Raw genomic sequence first — 15,226 nt, 5'->3', positions numbered from 1 at the left:
GTGTATGTGTGTGTGTCTTAGTGTGTCTGGGGTTGAGTGAGTGTGGGGGAGACTGAGGGGGGTTGAGGAGGAGTCAGAAGGGTTACCTCAGTGGTAGAGAGCGTGCTGGCCAGGATGTTGTGTGACTGGTGAGACAGACGGGTCTCTCTCTGTTACAATAGCTCCTATCAAAAACCAGGACCCAGTATGTAGACCAATCCTGATTTAAGGTAAACAGCAAAGATAATCTCACTTGCTCTTTCCTCTCTCTCTCTCTCTCTCTCTCTCTCTCTCTCTCTCTCTCTCTCTCTCTCTCTCTCTCTCTCTCTCTCTCTCTCTCTCTCTCTCATTTTTCCCACTCTTTCCCTCCTCTGTTTCTCGGCACTTTCTCTCCTTCACTCTCTCCCTCTCTTTCCCAATTACATGTTCTCCCTTTTATCTCTCTCCTTTTCTTCCCCTCTTATTTCTTCCGTCACTTCTGTCTCCTTGCCTGCCAATCAAATGTTCAGCGTTGAGATGTGTGTGTATCTGTGTGTGCGCGGGTGTTCGAGATGCCCGTGCAAGGAACCAATTCTGTCAGGGTTTCTTAAAATACATACACAACACACACTCTCTCACACACACACAGTGTGTATGCAGCCAGAGCACGCATCGTGTGAGTGAGCGACAAAGAGCGACAGGCATGTTTGTCGACGTGGCGATATGCAAAAAAGCTGCATATTCACCATAATTGAATTTTCATAAGCACGCAAACAAATTCACACATCCCAACGCCACAATACACCCCCCCCCCAACACACACACACCAACACACAAACAAACACACACAGACACAGTCCCATGCCAGCTTGTGCATCTGCTTCAGAAAGCATGCCGCGGACACTGGATCATCCTGTCTTACATCCGCCCCTTCTCTCTCTCTCTCTCTCTCTCTCTCTCTCTCTCTCTCTCTCTCTCTCTCTCTCTCTCTCTCTCTCTCCTCTCTCTCTCTCTCTCTCTCTCTCTCTCTCTCTCTCTCTCTCTCTCTCTCTCTCTCTCTCTCCCTCTCCAAAGCCTATTGCTTCTGAAGAGAACAAAGGCAGAATTAAAGATGGGTAATCGTTCGGGTCACTGTGGCATGCATACACACACACACACACACGCACACGCACACGCACACACACACACAGACACACCCACACACAAAGGGGGTATTTTCTTCTCCCTCTGATCCGGTGAGCTCAAAGTGGGGGATATTGTTCTCCTGCACCCCCAGAGAGGCTAGATGTTAGCGATTACCACTGACAGTTTCCTACTGAGTTGGAGTCATCACTGTATGCTAAGCAGTTAGCTGGCATCGCTGGGTCCTTGTTAATGTTGTCCATGGACTTCCAGTCATAAAAGAACACAGGAGCAAAATGCTGGATTCACACGTGCAGTAACTTTAACGGTCGCCAGAGTGGAAACTCTTCCATCCCACCCCAAACACACGCAAACACACATACACACACTTGTATGCATGCTAACACTTCCATCGCCACTGAAACACACACACTATTCCATCACCTCCCACAAATGCAGACATGCAATTCTATCTTACAGTTTTTCTCAATTGTTTACACACAAATACTGGTACTTGAGACACAATGACCACAACATGTAACTCATGCACCAACCCCATGAACCAATTCTGCTAAACTACAAGCACAATTCCTGCTTTACACTCAAATTGCAGTTCTAAAACACACTTTTTTCTAAACACTACACACAATTCTCTGCATTTGGCACAATGTTCATGAAGAAAATCTTTTGTTTTCACAAGGAACACACTGCCATTCAAATACCTACACTGACTCATCGCATGGACAAACACCTGTCACACAGTTTTACAATTAGCAATCAGAGCTTTAGCATAAAAGGGCAACAGGTGACCTCTTCTGTTTTGGAGCAATGGATGCCAATATTGGAAACAGAGGCAGAGCCAGAGGAGTGAGAGTAAGAGGAGGAGGACGGGGAGGACGAGGATGGCCAAGGACCATAATCTCTGATGAGGTCCGAGCCGCTTTGGTTGACCATGTGGTCAACCATGGGCTAACAATGAGGGAGGCTGGGCAAAGAGTACAGCCAAATTTGAGCAGGTACACTGTAGCATCCATCATCCGGACTTTCCGAAATGAGAATAGGTAAGAAATCTATTCTCACTACAAAATTGCAGTAGGCCTACTGCATATCAATACAGTACTCAATGAGTACAGTAGTACAGTATTGCCTGTGGACTGTTCTGTAGGACTGTAAAAATAAAGTATGTTTCAAGTATTTGGAAAATGTATTCCTACTTTGTATTCCTACACAGTATTTACAGTATTTTACTATTTGTTTGGCAGAACTGAAAGATTACCAACACAAGGTGGTCGGGAACGTCTTCTGTCTCCTGAACAGGAAACTGAAATCATGAACATGGTCCTAGAAAATAACGCCATAACATTATGGCAAATACAAAGAAAAATAATAATAATGTAACTGTATACACTATACAGTAAATTATTCTGTTGTTTTGTATGTAGACCACTGTATGTGCAACTTTGTGTTGGTTGGGATGTACACTGTGTACATTGTTTTTCTGGGAAAAATACGTAAAATATATTTGTTACCGTGTATTTCTGTGTTCTGAGTATAAAAACAATATTCTCAAATATTTTACAACACACTTATGTATGTGCTGTCTGTAGTAAGTGTAACACTGAACAAAAAAAGGCCTAACTCACTATGATGAATGAAGAAGAAGTGTTTTCCATTCATCATAGTGTTTTACATTGAGCACATCAGTGTTCAAATGGTTCTTATAAATGTCTATTCATATGATGGTTTGTGTTTGTCATTTGAAAACAAAATACAATTTTGAGATTAAATAACATTGTTTTGAATGTTAAGTTTAATTTTGCAGGAGAAGTGAGGGGTTTTGCCCATTGTGTGTGTTTTTTTGGATTTGTGTGTAGAGTTCTGAGAGTATGAGGTAGGCATTCAGAAAATGTGTGTAACCAATCGAGAAAAACTGTAACTCCAGCAGTGTTGGCCACCCCCCTTTATCAAGGGCCCCAGCCTGACCACAGTGGTCCGTTGTGTGAGGGAGAGTTGGAGATGTTTCATTAGACTGATAGGATCAGGGCCAGGGCAGCCACAGTGATAAGACCAGACTGTTCTATTAAGGCTAGTGGTTCCTGGAGGTCAGTCTCTCCTCAAGTGTGTATATTTGAGTGTGTGTTTGAGTGTGTGTTGATACAGTAAGTGTGTATTGTGATAGACAGGGCACCCCACACACACACACACACCACACACACACACTCACACACCGTACCGTACCTTGCAGCAGTGAGGAGCGGGCGGTGGTGGCTTCGGGGATGTTGTCCCTGCTGTATATTGAGTGGAGGAACTCCGGGCTGCAGTCGTTGTCATCTGTGATGTGGACCACCACCTGCAGGATGCGGAGGGGAGAAGGTCTGAGTGTGTGTGGGTTTACAGAGAGCGTCCCCAAGATGATTTAGGAAAGGCATTCCAATTCGATTTTGTCTCCGTTCTGTGTGTGTGTGTGTCTGTGTGTTTCCAGTAAAGGTGAGTGTAAGCCAAAGATGAGTTAGGAATGTGTTGCTGTGAGGCTTTCAGGTGTTCTTTCATTGTGGGTCCTTCTTCGCTCTATGTGTGTGTGTGTGTGTGTGTGTGGGTGCCAGTGCAGTGGTGGGCTTTCTGGGGCGTGCTGGCAAGGTTCATGTGAATGAGTGCGTGGGAGGGCTAGCGTAGTCAGCCACAGCTGCAGCCCCCGCCCCTGCCACCCACCCCCCACCCCTCCTGACCACCCAACCTCCGAAGCTGAGCAGAGCTCGAGATATGTCTGCGTGTGTCTGAGTGTGCGTGCGTTGCGCGTGTTGAAAAGACAGGAAAAGAGGCATGTTGAAGTGCGCAGGCCGTGTATACGTGTTCTGTATTTCTGATTTGTGTGTGTCACATAAAGTATTGTGATAATAGGTGCTGGTACAAAGTGCTTAAGGAAGATTAAGGGAGATGAGGAATAAAGAAGCTGGGAGCAGGGAGAGAGCGAAAGAGAGAGACGAGGAGAGAGAGATGAGGAGAGAGAGAGACGAAGAGAGAGAGAGAGAGAGACGAGGAGAGAGAGAGCGAGAGAGAGACGAGGAGAGAGAGAGCGAGAGAGAGACGAGGAGAGAGAGAGAGACGAGGAGAGAGAGACGAGGAGAGAGAGAGACGAGGAGAGAGAGAAAGAGAGAGAGAGCGAGAGAGAGATGCTTGTCAGCTTTACTTCTTCATCTCTCGCCAGCGAGGAGATGCCTGTTCCACTTCACGCGTTGGTCCCACAGGCTAATGTTAATGATAGCACACGAAGGAGGTGGGGGCGGGGGGAGGCGCAGAGATAGTACATAAGAAAGAGAAAAGAAAGGTTGAGGAAGAGAGAAAAAATGACAAAAGAGGAAAAGCCAGAAGAAAAGAAAACAAGCAAGGGAGAAATGTTAAAGAAGGAAATAAACAGGGAGAGACAGCAACTCTTGAGAAAGTGAAAGACTTTGACAGAAAGAGAGAGATGGAGAGAAAGAAAGGGCAGCAAAACAGAGAGAAATAGAGTGAAAGAAAAAGAAGGAGAAAAAGTGAGAGAAAGAGAGATGAAGAGAGAGAGAGAGAGAGAGAGAGAGAGAGAGAGAGAGAGAGAGAGAGAGAGAGAGAGAGAGAGAGAGAGAGAGAGAGAGAGAGAGAGAGAGAGAGAGAGAGAGGAAAAAGAGAGGATTGTGGTGCTACAGCCACAGATGGTGTGAGGTTTGAGTGGAGGGAGGTGACCATGACATGTGCCCAGCTTTCTGACAGATTGCAGAATGTGTGAGTGTGTGTGAGTGTGTGAATGTGTCCCATATATGTGTGTCTGTGCGTGTAGCCAATGAGGCCCAACTAGAGAACTCAATCAGCAAATGGGAGCATCTGCCAAACAAAGATGGCCACCTCCCATTAAACAATTCCAATAGTCCAGCTTCCAGCTTCCAAATCTCCTGCCTTTGATGGCCTATAATGCCTGGAGGCAGTGCTGGGGTCAGACCAAACACCTGTTTTCATTGAGGTAAAAGGTGCATTTCAATCTGGTTGACTTTACATAACACTCCAACATCAGGCCCCTATCCTCTCAATCAGTACCACTCATTTAATTAAATCCCAATTGTTCCCGATATTTTTATTTTATCTGAATATTTTTACACACCTCTCCATGTCAAATGCACTAGTTATATAAAACATTGAGCTTCTGTGTTCAAGTAGACTCAAGTGCTGAGTTGCTGAGTTGACATAAGAGCCCAAATCAAGATGAATGGATTTTCAAAAGCCAAAAAGAATCAATTTGCTTGCTGTCTTGCCCATTTTCCGACCCAAAGCTCATTCAAACCCTGTTTCAACCTACCCGGCCCACGCTTTCAACTAGCAAAGACGATCAACACCCATGTCGATTATTCCCGCCCGTTCCCTTCCACCAGCCTGAAATCATCTCCATATTAGCCTCCCTACAACACCGGCAACTCTATGAACCTGGCTATGGCACATGAATGTCTGACACGTGCAGTACATGTACACGTACAGGCGAACAGGAAGTCAGACAGAAGTGTGTCCGCGAGACCTCCTTCTCTTCCTGGTTCTCGGCTAAAAGCTATTTTTCCACAAGCAGCACAGCAACAACGACACATCGGTGTGAGTGACAGACAGGAGAAGGGAGTTGATATGGTTTAGTATTAGTCCGTATTTATGCATAATTTGTAGGAATTCTATATATAATGGGATGTTTAAATGGCTCATTATCCACAGTTCTATTCCGCTGTCTTAACATCCAGGTGTTGTGCACGCACGTACTAGGGCTTGAACATGTGAAGATCTTCATCTTTATTAGAGACATCATTTGTACCTGAACGGAGAACAGCCACAAGCACTGCACACACACACCCTCACACACACACACACTCTCTCTCTCTCTCTCTCTCTCTCTCTCTCTCTCTCTCTCTCTCTCTCTCTCTCTCTCTCTCTCTCTCTCCTCGCTCTCTCTCTCTCTCTCACACACACACACACACACATACACACATACACACACACAACACACACAACACACACACACCCTTTAAGTGAATTAACCAGCCAAGCTGACAAGAGTGGGCCTCAGGGAGCTGGTGGAACAGAGTCTGTGCCGTGTGGAAGCAGACATCTGTGTAGGAGCAGGTGCGCATGAAGGTAAGCTCTGGCGCGGGCGGTTCGCCCGCGCCGGACGCATCAGTGTGTGTGACGTTCCGCATGGACGGCGAGCGTGTGTACCCGTCCCCCCACCGTCCAACGTGTCGGAATGCGCGCTTTTACCTCGGCCACCCCGCTGAGGCCGGTGTCGGGCTCGGAGGCCCGGACCTGCAGCGTGTGCAGCGTGTGTCCGCTCTCAAAGTCCACCAGGCGCGTGAGGCTGAGGGCGCCGCTCCCCTGGTTGACGGAGAACAGGTTCCCTGGGTTCACCAGCAGCATGTAGGACAGGGTCTTCCTCTGGAAGGAGATGGCCTGAACCACAGCAACTCTGGGGGGGGGGGGAGAAGAAAGTGAGGACATTAGGAGACAGGAAGGGATTTGAGTGTTGTAATACAGGTGGTTCCTAGGATTACTCCCCACCGGACTTTGAAGATATTGATCAAAATGGATATTGCAGCAACAATTATTCAATTGGGGACGATTAGTGAACTGGACATTTGGCAGTCTCCAATGTTGGAGCTGCGCTACTATTCTTCTGAGGGTAGGTGGTTCTCTAAAGAAATACATAGTACCTAGCTGAGCTGAGCAAGTGTATTGTAAAAAATATGTTGAAGTTACTCATCAATGGTATTAATGACAGCCAAATTAAGAAACCGGCGCAAATACGCTTTATTCACGCTTAATCACCCTCCCACACGCAAGCACACACACATTCTTGCGGGCAGACTGTGCACATGTACACACACACTCTCACACACACAGCACAGATGGGGGGGCATGGCGATTAATACAACATGCTCTCTTCGAACACCCTAAGGGAATGAGTTCACACACTTTGCCCTTCATATTTATCCAGAACTTTCTTTTAATAAATATTTGAATTGGCCACACTTTCAACCCTCCCGCTCTCCTCACTGCTACACCCCCGCCCTGGGGGCGTAATGATGCATCTGTTTCCCCCCCCCCCGCGCCACCCCCTCTTCTCACCCCACGCCCCTTCTGTCCCCCCCACACAACCCACCTAACCACCCTCCCTTCCCTCCCTCCATCACTCCATCCCTTGGTCTCATCCCTCCATCTCTGTTATCTCGTCTCCTCTCCTGCTCCGCGGGCTGCGTCTTCTTGAGCACAGCGTGACACATAATGCAGAGGAATCAGCCACGGTCACACAATCCTTTACATTCCACTCTTGAGCAGCGGAGGAGGCGGCTCGGATACACACTGAGGCACACACACACACACACAGACTGACAAACACACACAGACTGACACACACACACACACACTGAGGCACACACACACACAGACTGACACACACACACAGACTGACACACACACACACACACACACTGAGGCACACACACACACACTGAGGCACACACAGACACACAGACTGACACACACACTGAGGAACACACATGCATAAGTTCACATACCCACAGAGTAAAACACACGTCAGGACACAAGGATCCACTCTATGACTGACTGACTCACAGCAAGAAGGATGGACAGACACACAGACAGACACACAGACACAGACTAACGGACAGACTACCTCACTGACTGAAAAGCACACACACACACACACACACACACACTCTCTCTCTTTCAGCCGCGAAACTGCACGGTGTACTCACGCCTGTCCCACTGGAGTGTTCTCGGGCACGCTCAGTATGTAGGAGGTGTTGGTGAACTGCGGAGGGCGGAACCCTGCCAGGATGGCCACTGTTGCAGGGGGACCCTTCCTGCCTTGCGCGTCCACAGCCTGAAAGCGCATCATGTACTCCCTGCTAGGGGTCAGGGGTCGTCCCGTGGTCCTCACCTCCCCTGAGCTGCGGTCCACCTCAAAGGATTGCTCGCCACCTGGGTAGCGTGCAGACACACACACATTCATAACGCAAATTCTTCATATATGAAAGCATTTAGCAAAGACCTTTAAAGCTTTTAGTGACGCTTTAAAGATGATGATGACCCAAACGTTTTATCACGTTTCATCAAGATAATTGGTCATAAAAAAGGATTCCCCAGGTGAACATACAAACGAGACAAAACTCTGGTGGTACTCACAACTCAAGCAAAGGCTGAGGCCGTAATTATGTGTGCGCGTGACACTTGACTGACTAAATGAAGCCGAAAGGTTAAACACCGTCCATAGACTCAGTGTGAGAAGCGTCCAAACACGTTAACATCGACATCACTGCCTACATCACTGCCATGTGGTGGAAGCAGTCATGAAAGGTTGATACAAGTTGGCGACAGTTACGAGAACAAAAACAAACAAGGGTTTGGTGCATAACATGCAAAAATGTTGATGGACGCTTGACAGATTTCATAAGGAATTAGCTCATTTTAACTAGAATTCGAACTTGAATTTTTCACATTTTACATCCAAAGATACTACTGGGGGCTTCAGGACTGGACTGTGTATTTGTTTGTTTGTGTGTGTAGGCAGGAGGCAGAGATGTAAGACCCTTCTGCCAGCTGTGACATGGTGTGTGTGTTTCCAGTTAGTGAGTCTTTCTAGAGGACAGGGTCATCTTAACCCCCTTTCCCCTCTGGGCATTAGTAGCAATGGAAAATGGAAGTTCAGGGTCGTTCAGCTAGCCACAGCTGCATCCGCCTTGTCACTCACTTTCTGCTATTTTAATTCCTCTCCTTTGAGCACTTCCATTGCCATGGAAACACCTATGCACTGTTCCAATTAATTGTATTTGTTTAATCATATAAAGGATCCCATCTTCGGTCTTTGATACCATTCCAGGAAAATTATTAATCATTAAATTATACACCATATTCTTTCAGCAAAGGTTGTCACTGGTGTAATATAATATCATCCCTTTTTGCTTACAGCATTAATTTAGCCCAAAAGATCCTCTTTGGCTATTTGATTAATATGATACACATGGATACCACTTACAGGAGAGATGGGGTTAAACTGGGACCCTCATTAGCACTCCAAAATACTCCCCTCTTTCTCTTCCTTCTTTCCCAATTGCCACCCTATAGTGCCGTCGGCTCCAGCATCCGCCCACTTGCCCTCTCCCAAAAGATTGTGATGGCCAAATCTAGGAGTCTTCAAAGCTCAGAGGAGCGATTAGCAAATGTACCGCTCCTGTGTTCCGCACGCTCGCTAACGTGTTTACCCACAATCTTTCTCTCTCTCTCTCTCTCTCTCTCTCTCTCTCTCTCTCTCTCTCTCTCTCTCTCTCTCTCTCTCTCTCTCTCTCTCTCTCTCTCTCTCTCTCTCTCTCTCTCTCACACTCTCAATCTTTCTCCATCCCTCTCTCTTTTTCTCCCCCGCCGCCTGTAATTGAAATTCAACACAACCTTGGAAAAAAATAGAAAAGCAAATAAACAAAAAACAAAATCAATATACAGAGCGCGGCGGCCTGCGCCAGATGTTGGTGATAATTACCTCTGTCAGAGTGAATTCTTTGTGTGTGTGTGTGTGTCTGCGTGTTAGCGCTTAGCGTCTGAGGGAACTCATGTTAATTTGGTCTTGTTGCTCTCGCACTGACAGAATTGATTGATATTTTTATTCGAGCTGTTTTCCCAAGCTGTTTTCCCTGGCCTCCCTCACACAATAACAGAAGCGCAGACAAAACATTAACCTTCCATTAACTACCATGTAAATACATAGCAATACCTATAGTAACACCTTTACAGTGACATAGTAAATGTAGTTAGCCTACCCTTCAATTACAGTTTAAAGATACAAATAACAGCTTAAGCACTTAATATCCTTCAGTCAGGAATCGAACCTGCAACCTTCTGATCACTGATCCCTATACATTCAGTTCTACATTCTTATGGACTTACAGAAGTTACTATAGGTATTGCTATGTAGTTACATGGTAGTGAACAGAACTTTAACGTAGAGTGCGATCTTTGTCCTCATCCATTCCTCCAAGCCTCAGCATCCCTTCCGCCTAGCTTCATCCTTATTATTATGGAATAGTATCCAGTCTGACCCGCAACTTCATGGGAAATTCAAGTTTACTAATATATTTTACTTATTTCATGAATTTAGCTTTAACATTGGATGGCTAGAGATCACTGCACCTTTTTCATCCAGCATATAAGATTAAAAGATTTGGTTTGTGATCCTCAGAAAACCTATCATTACAGTAAGCTACCCACCCCAGCCAATCAAACATCCACTTCCTCGAATTCTCAACCACTCACCATCCAGGAGCAAGAACTGGGCGTTCCCTAGGGAGCCGCTTCGTTGGCGGGCGGACAGGCGGTAGACCACAGAGCCGGGCGCTGCGTCGGGCCCCACAGAGGCAAGGTAGGGGTAGGGGAACATGCCCCACTGGAGATCAGCCAGGCTGGGCATGCTCAAGGTCAGCCTGCACAGGTACCACTCTTCACCTGCAGACAAGGACATGAGATGATGGTTAGCACTCAGGTTGTGGATGTGACTTCATTGTTTAATCCCTGCTTAGGTTGATGCAGAGACGACAACGCCACCAGCTCTTCAGAGTACAGCGAGTCTTTATGAGTGTTTGTGAATCTTTACGTCCTCCATTTGATCCGATTTGATCCTGAGCTGAGCAAGAACAACAACAGAAAAGGTTAAATGACCAGCTAGGAGCCACCAGCAGTATCATTTAACACCTGGCTTCTGTCTACCGCCTGCAGCTAATCACACCAGTACTGTGGCCTCTAGGGACTTTGTCCTCCAAACACATCCATCCATCCTTTCAAAGTGTGTACGATCTGTGCCCCAATCTCCTTGATCTTATTTGCCGGCAGACATCCATTCGTCACCTTTCAGCGTGTGTCACCTTGTGTCCCTCCACCCACCCACATGCCAGCCAAACCACCTGGATGCCAACGGGGGAGCCATTTTTGGGAACTAATCTTGTGGTCAAGACAAATAGCCCGGTGCAAAATGGCTGATGGAATTCTGCTTACAGCTTAAAGTGTTAGCAGGCAGCCATCGTCTGAAACCATTGTTGCTTCCGCCCTAGGCCTGCCAACAATCAGAGAGAAGGATGACATTTCTGTTGCAAAGCCCATCAACCTTTCTGTTATTTCTTTCTTTGTCGAAGCGTGTTTTTTTTTAGGATTGGCGGCAAACTGAGAAAGAGGGGGAAAGAGCGAGAAGGGGGGGGGGGCGACTATAGAGAGAAGCGACAAGCAAGCCCTCTCAGGCGCCTTCAAAAGATCAGAACAGACGAAACAACACGACCAAGGAGAGGGACTGTGACTCAAGTCTGAGAGACATACACGGATCTCCGTCAGTGTTTTGTCTATTTATTGTTTTCTTGTTCTGTCTGCCGAATTGTGGTTCCTGTTGTTTGCCATGTCTCCTACGAGGAAGAGACGGCGACAAGCAGGAGGGAACTTCACATCTGAGACTCGTGGAAGAGATGGAGGGGGGAGAAGAAGGAGAGAAAGGGGAAGAGCGCGCCACTGTCTCCCTCCTTCCTGCCTTTCATATGCTCGCCTTTGGAAGTCTGTCAGCGGAGAGGGAAGGAGAGAGAGGGAATCTGGAAGAGGAGGTGGGAGAGAGGGAAAGGGGCGGAAGGGTGGGGAGAAAGAAACAATGGAGGGTGGGGAAGATGTTGACAGCTCAAGGTGGCCGTTCCTAGTCTGGGTTTGATTTGTGGGGCATGGACTGTGATTTTGTACAGAATCTTGTTTGAAGGTATGCATCATTTGAAAACGTTTTCCATATAGACAACCTAGAAATAATTACAAGGTTATTCAACGATATGGCAGATAGTCAACAGCTTCAAATATTCATGGGATTCAAAAGAGCATCTCAAATTGATTTCAATTTCCAGTGACATCTCTAATTCCTGTCCTGTTGTCTATTCAAGTTGAGCAGACATTTGAAACAAGACTGACATGCATATAACCTTAAGTTCACTTGTCACATTAGCCCTACTGCATAATGGATGTCTTATCTATGCAAATAAGACAGTTGGAACAAATCCATAATATGAACAAAAATACATATTCAAAACATCTTTGTCAGTATTTTGTTCAGGTTCGATGGTTTGACGTGAATTCCTTAACAGAAATTGTATTAAAGTCACTATAATAGGGATATAATAGTTGCTCAATCATAAATGGGGGAGCTCAGCCACCTGGGGAGTCAGGTGGCTGAGCGGTGGAAAGAAGGAAGGAAGGATCAAGAGGAAGATGGTCACTGTCAAGGGATTTAACAGCATCCTATTCTTACTGGTTACTTTCAGTAGCAACACAATGCTACAAGTGTTGCTCTTTACCATTACTACTAGCACAACTACTGATTCAATGTCACTGAAGCCTTACACCCTTCATCGCCATCATCTTCTTCCTCTCTCTCTTTTCTCTGCCACCTCCCCTTCTCCCTCAGACACTCCACGCAAAACAAAAGCTACCTCATCACCCCCCTCCCCCCCCCCCACCCCCCCATCACATTACTGTCTGCCTCATCAGAGACTAAGCAGGGATTGAGTCGACAAAGCGGACAAAGGAAGCGGGGAGTACTCCACGTGTCCGTTTACGCCTCTCTAATCCCCGTAAGAAGTCGCCCCAGACACGTTAGGAACCTCACGGCTGTATAAACAGGCCCGCTGAGTCTGGAACTTAGTCCACCATGAGCCAGCTCCTCATTTGAATATCAATATGGACCGTGTCATGGATTGTTATGCAAAACGGGAACATAGACAAAAAAGGGGAGGGGGCTATTGTGTTTTTGTTTGTGATGAGACTGTTTCTCCCCCCCCCCTCCCCCTCGCTTCTTCCTTCCTGACTCCATGAACGAGGAATTAGGAAGGCAGCCATGCAAGGGAGACTCATATATAGATGTTGCAGAAGTGAGATTGACTACAGGTGCGGAGCTCGGTGAGTCTGACATGGAACGATGACGCCCGTCTGTGAGTTTGATTGGAGACGGGTCTGGGAAGTCGTCAGCGAGTAGTAAATGAACACGGCGAGATCAAACTCCGAGTCATGCTGTTGCTCTCAGTGTGGGTTATCAAGTGGACGAGTTTGGGATCAGGTGTAAGCAATTTTCTGAGTCGACCTAGTGTGGGACTAATACTAATGTGGGTAATATGTCTGTAAAACAGGATGCTTAATGTTGGTGAGGAGAGAAATTATGTTTGTACCTTATTGCCTTCAAAGTCGTGTTTTGACAACTGAAGGGTAGATAAAGTTGGATCCCCAACTATCATGTCTGAGAGATATTTATCCCTCTTGACCTCTGTCAACCTCTCTCATGCCTGGAAGGGCTGTGTGTGTGTGACGTCAGGTGATGAAAGACACACACCTGTGGGAGCACTCCAGAGGGATCAGAGGTCTCACTGTTACCTGAGCTAGAGATGGGCCATACAGAGGACAAAGGGTCACACTGAGATCACACACAACACACACACACACACAAAGAAACGCACAACGTCACTCATTCTGGAACACTGGTAACACACAGTTTCATCCTCCAACACACACAAAGCCCTCAGGGAAACCACCTAGATGAGTGTGTGTCTGTGTGGATGTGCGTGTGAACGCTTGTGTGACTGCGTGGGATGGGTCGACATGGTGACACAGAGAGCGCAGGTGTTCCCATGAGCACTGTTTCTGTGGCAGCAGGTTAAGTCACTGTGACATGTGAATACACACGCGGGCATCCCACATAATTGCCTGTCCTTGCTGGCCTTGCAGAAAGCCAACACTGTGTGTGTGTGACTGTTTAGGTTCAAATATGTCAGTCTGTGTGTATTGTGCATCCGCATAGTGTGCCTTTCATCCTGTCTGTGTGAGTGTGTATGTGTGTGTGTGTGTGCACCAGCAATCTTAAAAGAGCCTCCCGTTTACGCGTGATTAACTACTCAATGATGTAGAGCTCACTGTTGTTCTGATGGCATGCATTTTAGTCGGCTATAATTAAGTTTTCAAATCAAGAGGGTTTGTTTCTTTTCAAACCCGGTGCAGCACATTGAAATTCCACAAGAGCAGAGCCTTCACAATGACAGGGTTAGAAGAGGCTGCAGGAGAAAGGGGCAGGGAGGGAGAGAAGGAGAGAGGGAGGGAGGGAAGAGGGTGAGAGGGATAGATGGAAGGGGGATAATGATTCATCTTGTTCTTCGCACTATACTTTACGAAAGCTTTGCACCCTTGACTATTCAATGGGCCACCACACCTTCCCTTTAGTTTTAATTAACCGCAGTTCGAATCGTCTTTGCATTGACAGTTTAGTCGACACCAGGTAATGGTGCAAATCCTTCCCATTCATTACAGCTGATGCATTGGACTCGAGATTAATCCATCCACTTCAGCGTAGGAAAACGGATTGATCATGGCATGAAACCACATAGGTCTACTGTGTCATTTCATGTTGATCCCAGATTAGAGGTACTAAAGGAGATGTTTTTTTCTTGAGTCTTGTCCTTCTTCTCCAGTGGCAGGCAAGAGAGGGGGTTTTCCTGGGATCAACAATGAGGGACCATCCACGTATGTTCCCGGAGCTCAAACTCCTGCTCTCCATCTTCTCCCTGGGAGCCAGTGGACTGAGGCGTGATGCATCCTAATTAATGATCTTATAGACTGGCCCACTTTCCCCCTCCGAGCGCACACCCACGCATACACACAGCGACACACACACACACACACACACAGCCAGTCAGTCAGCCAACGTCCTGCAGGCACACTGTTAATTAAGCAGCGATTTTCACTCCTGATGGAGGGCAAGAGAGAGGAAGAGGAAGAGCGAGAGATGAAAGATCGAGGTAGAGGATACACCCAGAGAGAAGGAGAGGTGGGGGAGGAGAGAGAAAGGACACAAAAATGCTTCTTCTTGTTGATTTTGCTCTGACACACACAATCAGGCTTCCGTGCACACACACACACACAGACATACACACACGGCTGGCATTCTGTTTGAAAGTGGTCAACAGTGAAGCTGTTCCTTGTTCACAAAAATCGCCCATTTCCTCATATTTCACACTTGGCTGACTTTGAACGCCCAAACATAAAAATAATCTAGAAGTTTGCCTAAGCATGGCTAAGC

General features: G+C 46.8%; 1 protein-coding gene across 1 annotated transcript in view; it reads right to left on the bottom strand.

Moving 5' to 3' along the window:
- si:dkey-22o22.2 (neural-cadherin) overlaps nt 1–15,226 on the bottom strand; it is a 107,623-nt gene that overhangs the window by 51,371 nt on the left and 41,026 nt on the right. The window contains exons 2-5 of the mRNA XM_062464950.1: nt 10,405–10,593; nt 7,857–8,082; nt 6,343–6,547; nt 3,319–3,430 (exon numbers count right to left, since the gene is read on the bottom strand). Of these exons, the coding sequence (XP_062320934.1) occupies nt 3,319–3,430; nt 6,343–6,547; nt 7,857–8,082; nt 10,405–10,593 (732 nt within the window). The remainder of the gene's footprint in view (nt 1–3,318; nt 3,431–6,342; nt 6,548–7,856; nt 8,083–10,404; nt 10,594–15,226) is intronic.

This window comes from Osmerus eperlanus, chromosome 7 (assembly GCF_963692335.1).
Source record: "Osmerus eperlanus chromosome 7, fOsmEpe2.1, whole genome shotgun sequence".
NCBI classification, from domain to species: Eukaryota; Metazoa; Chordata; class Actinopteri; order Osmeriformes; family Osmeridae; genus Osmerus; species Osmerus eperlanus.
This window is presented reverse-complemented; position numbering and strand designations above follow the sequence as displayed.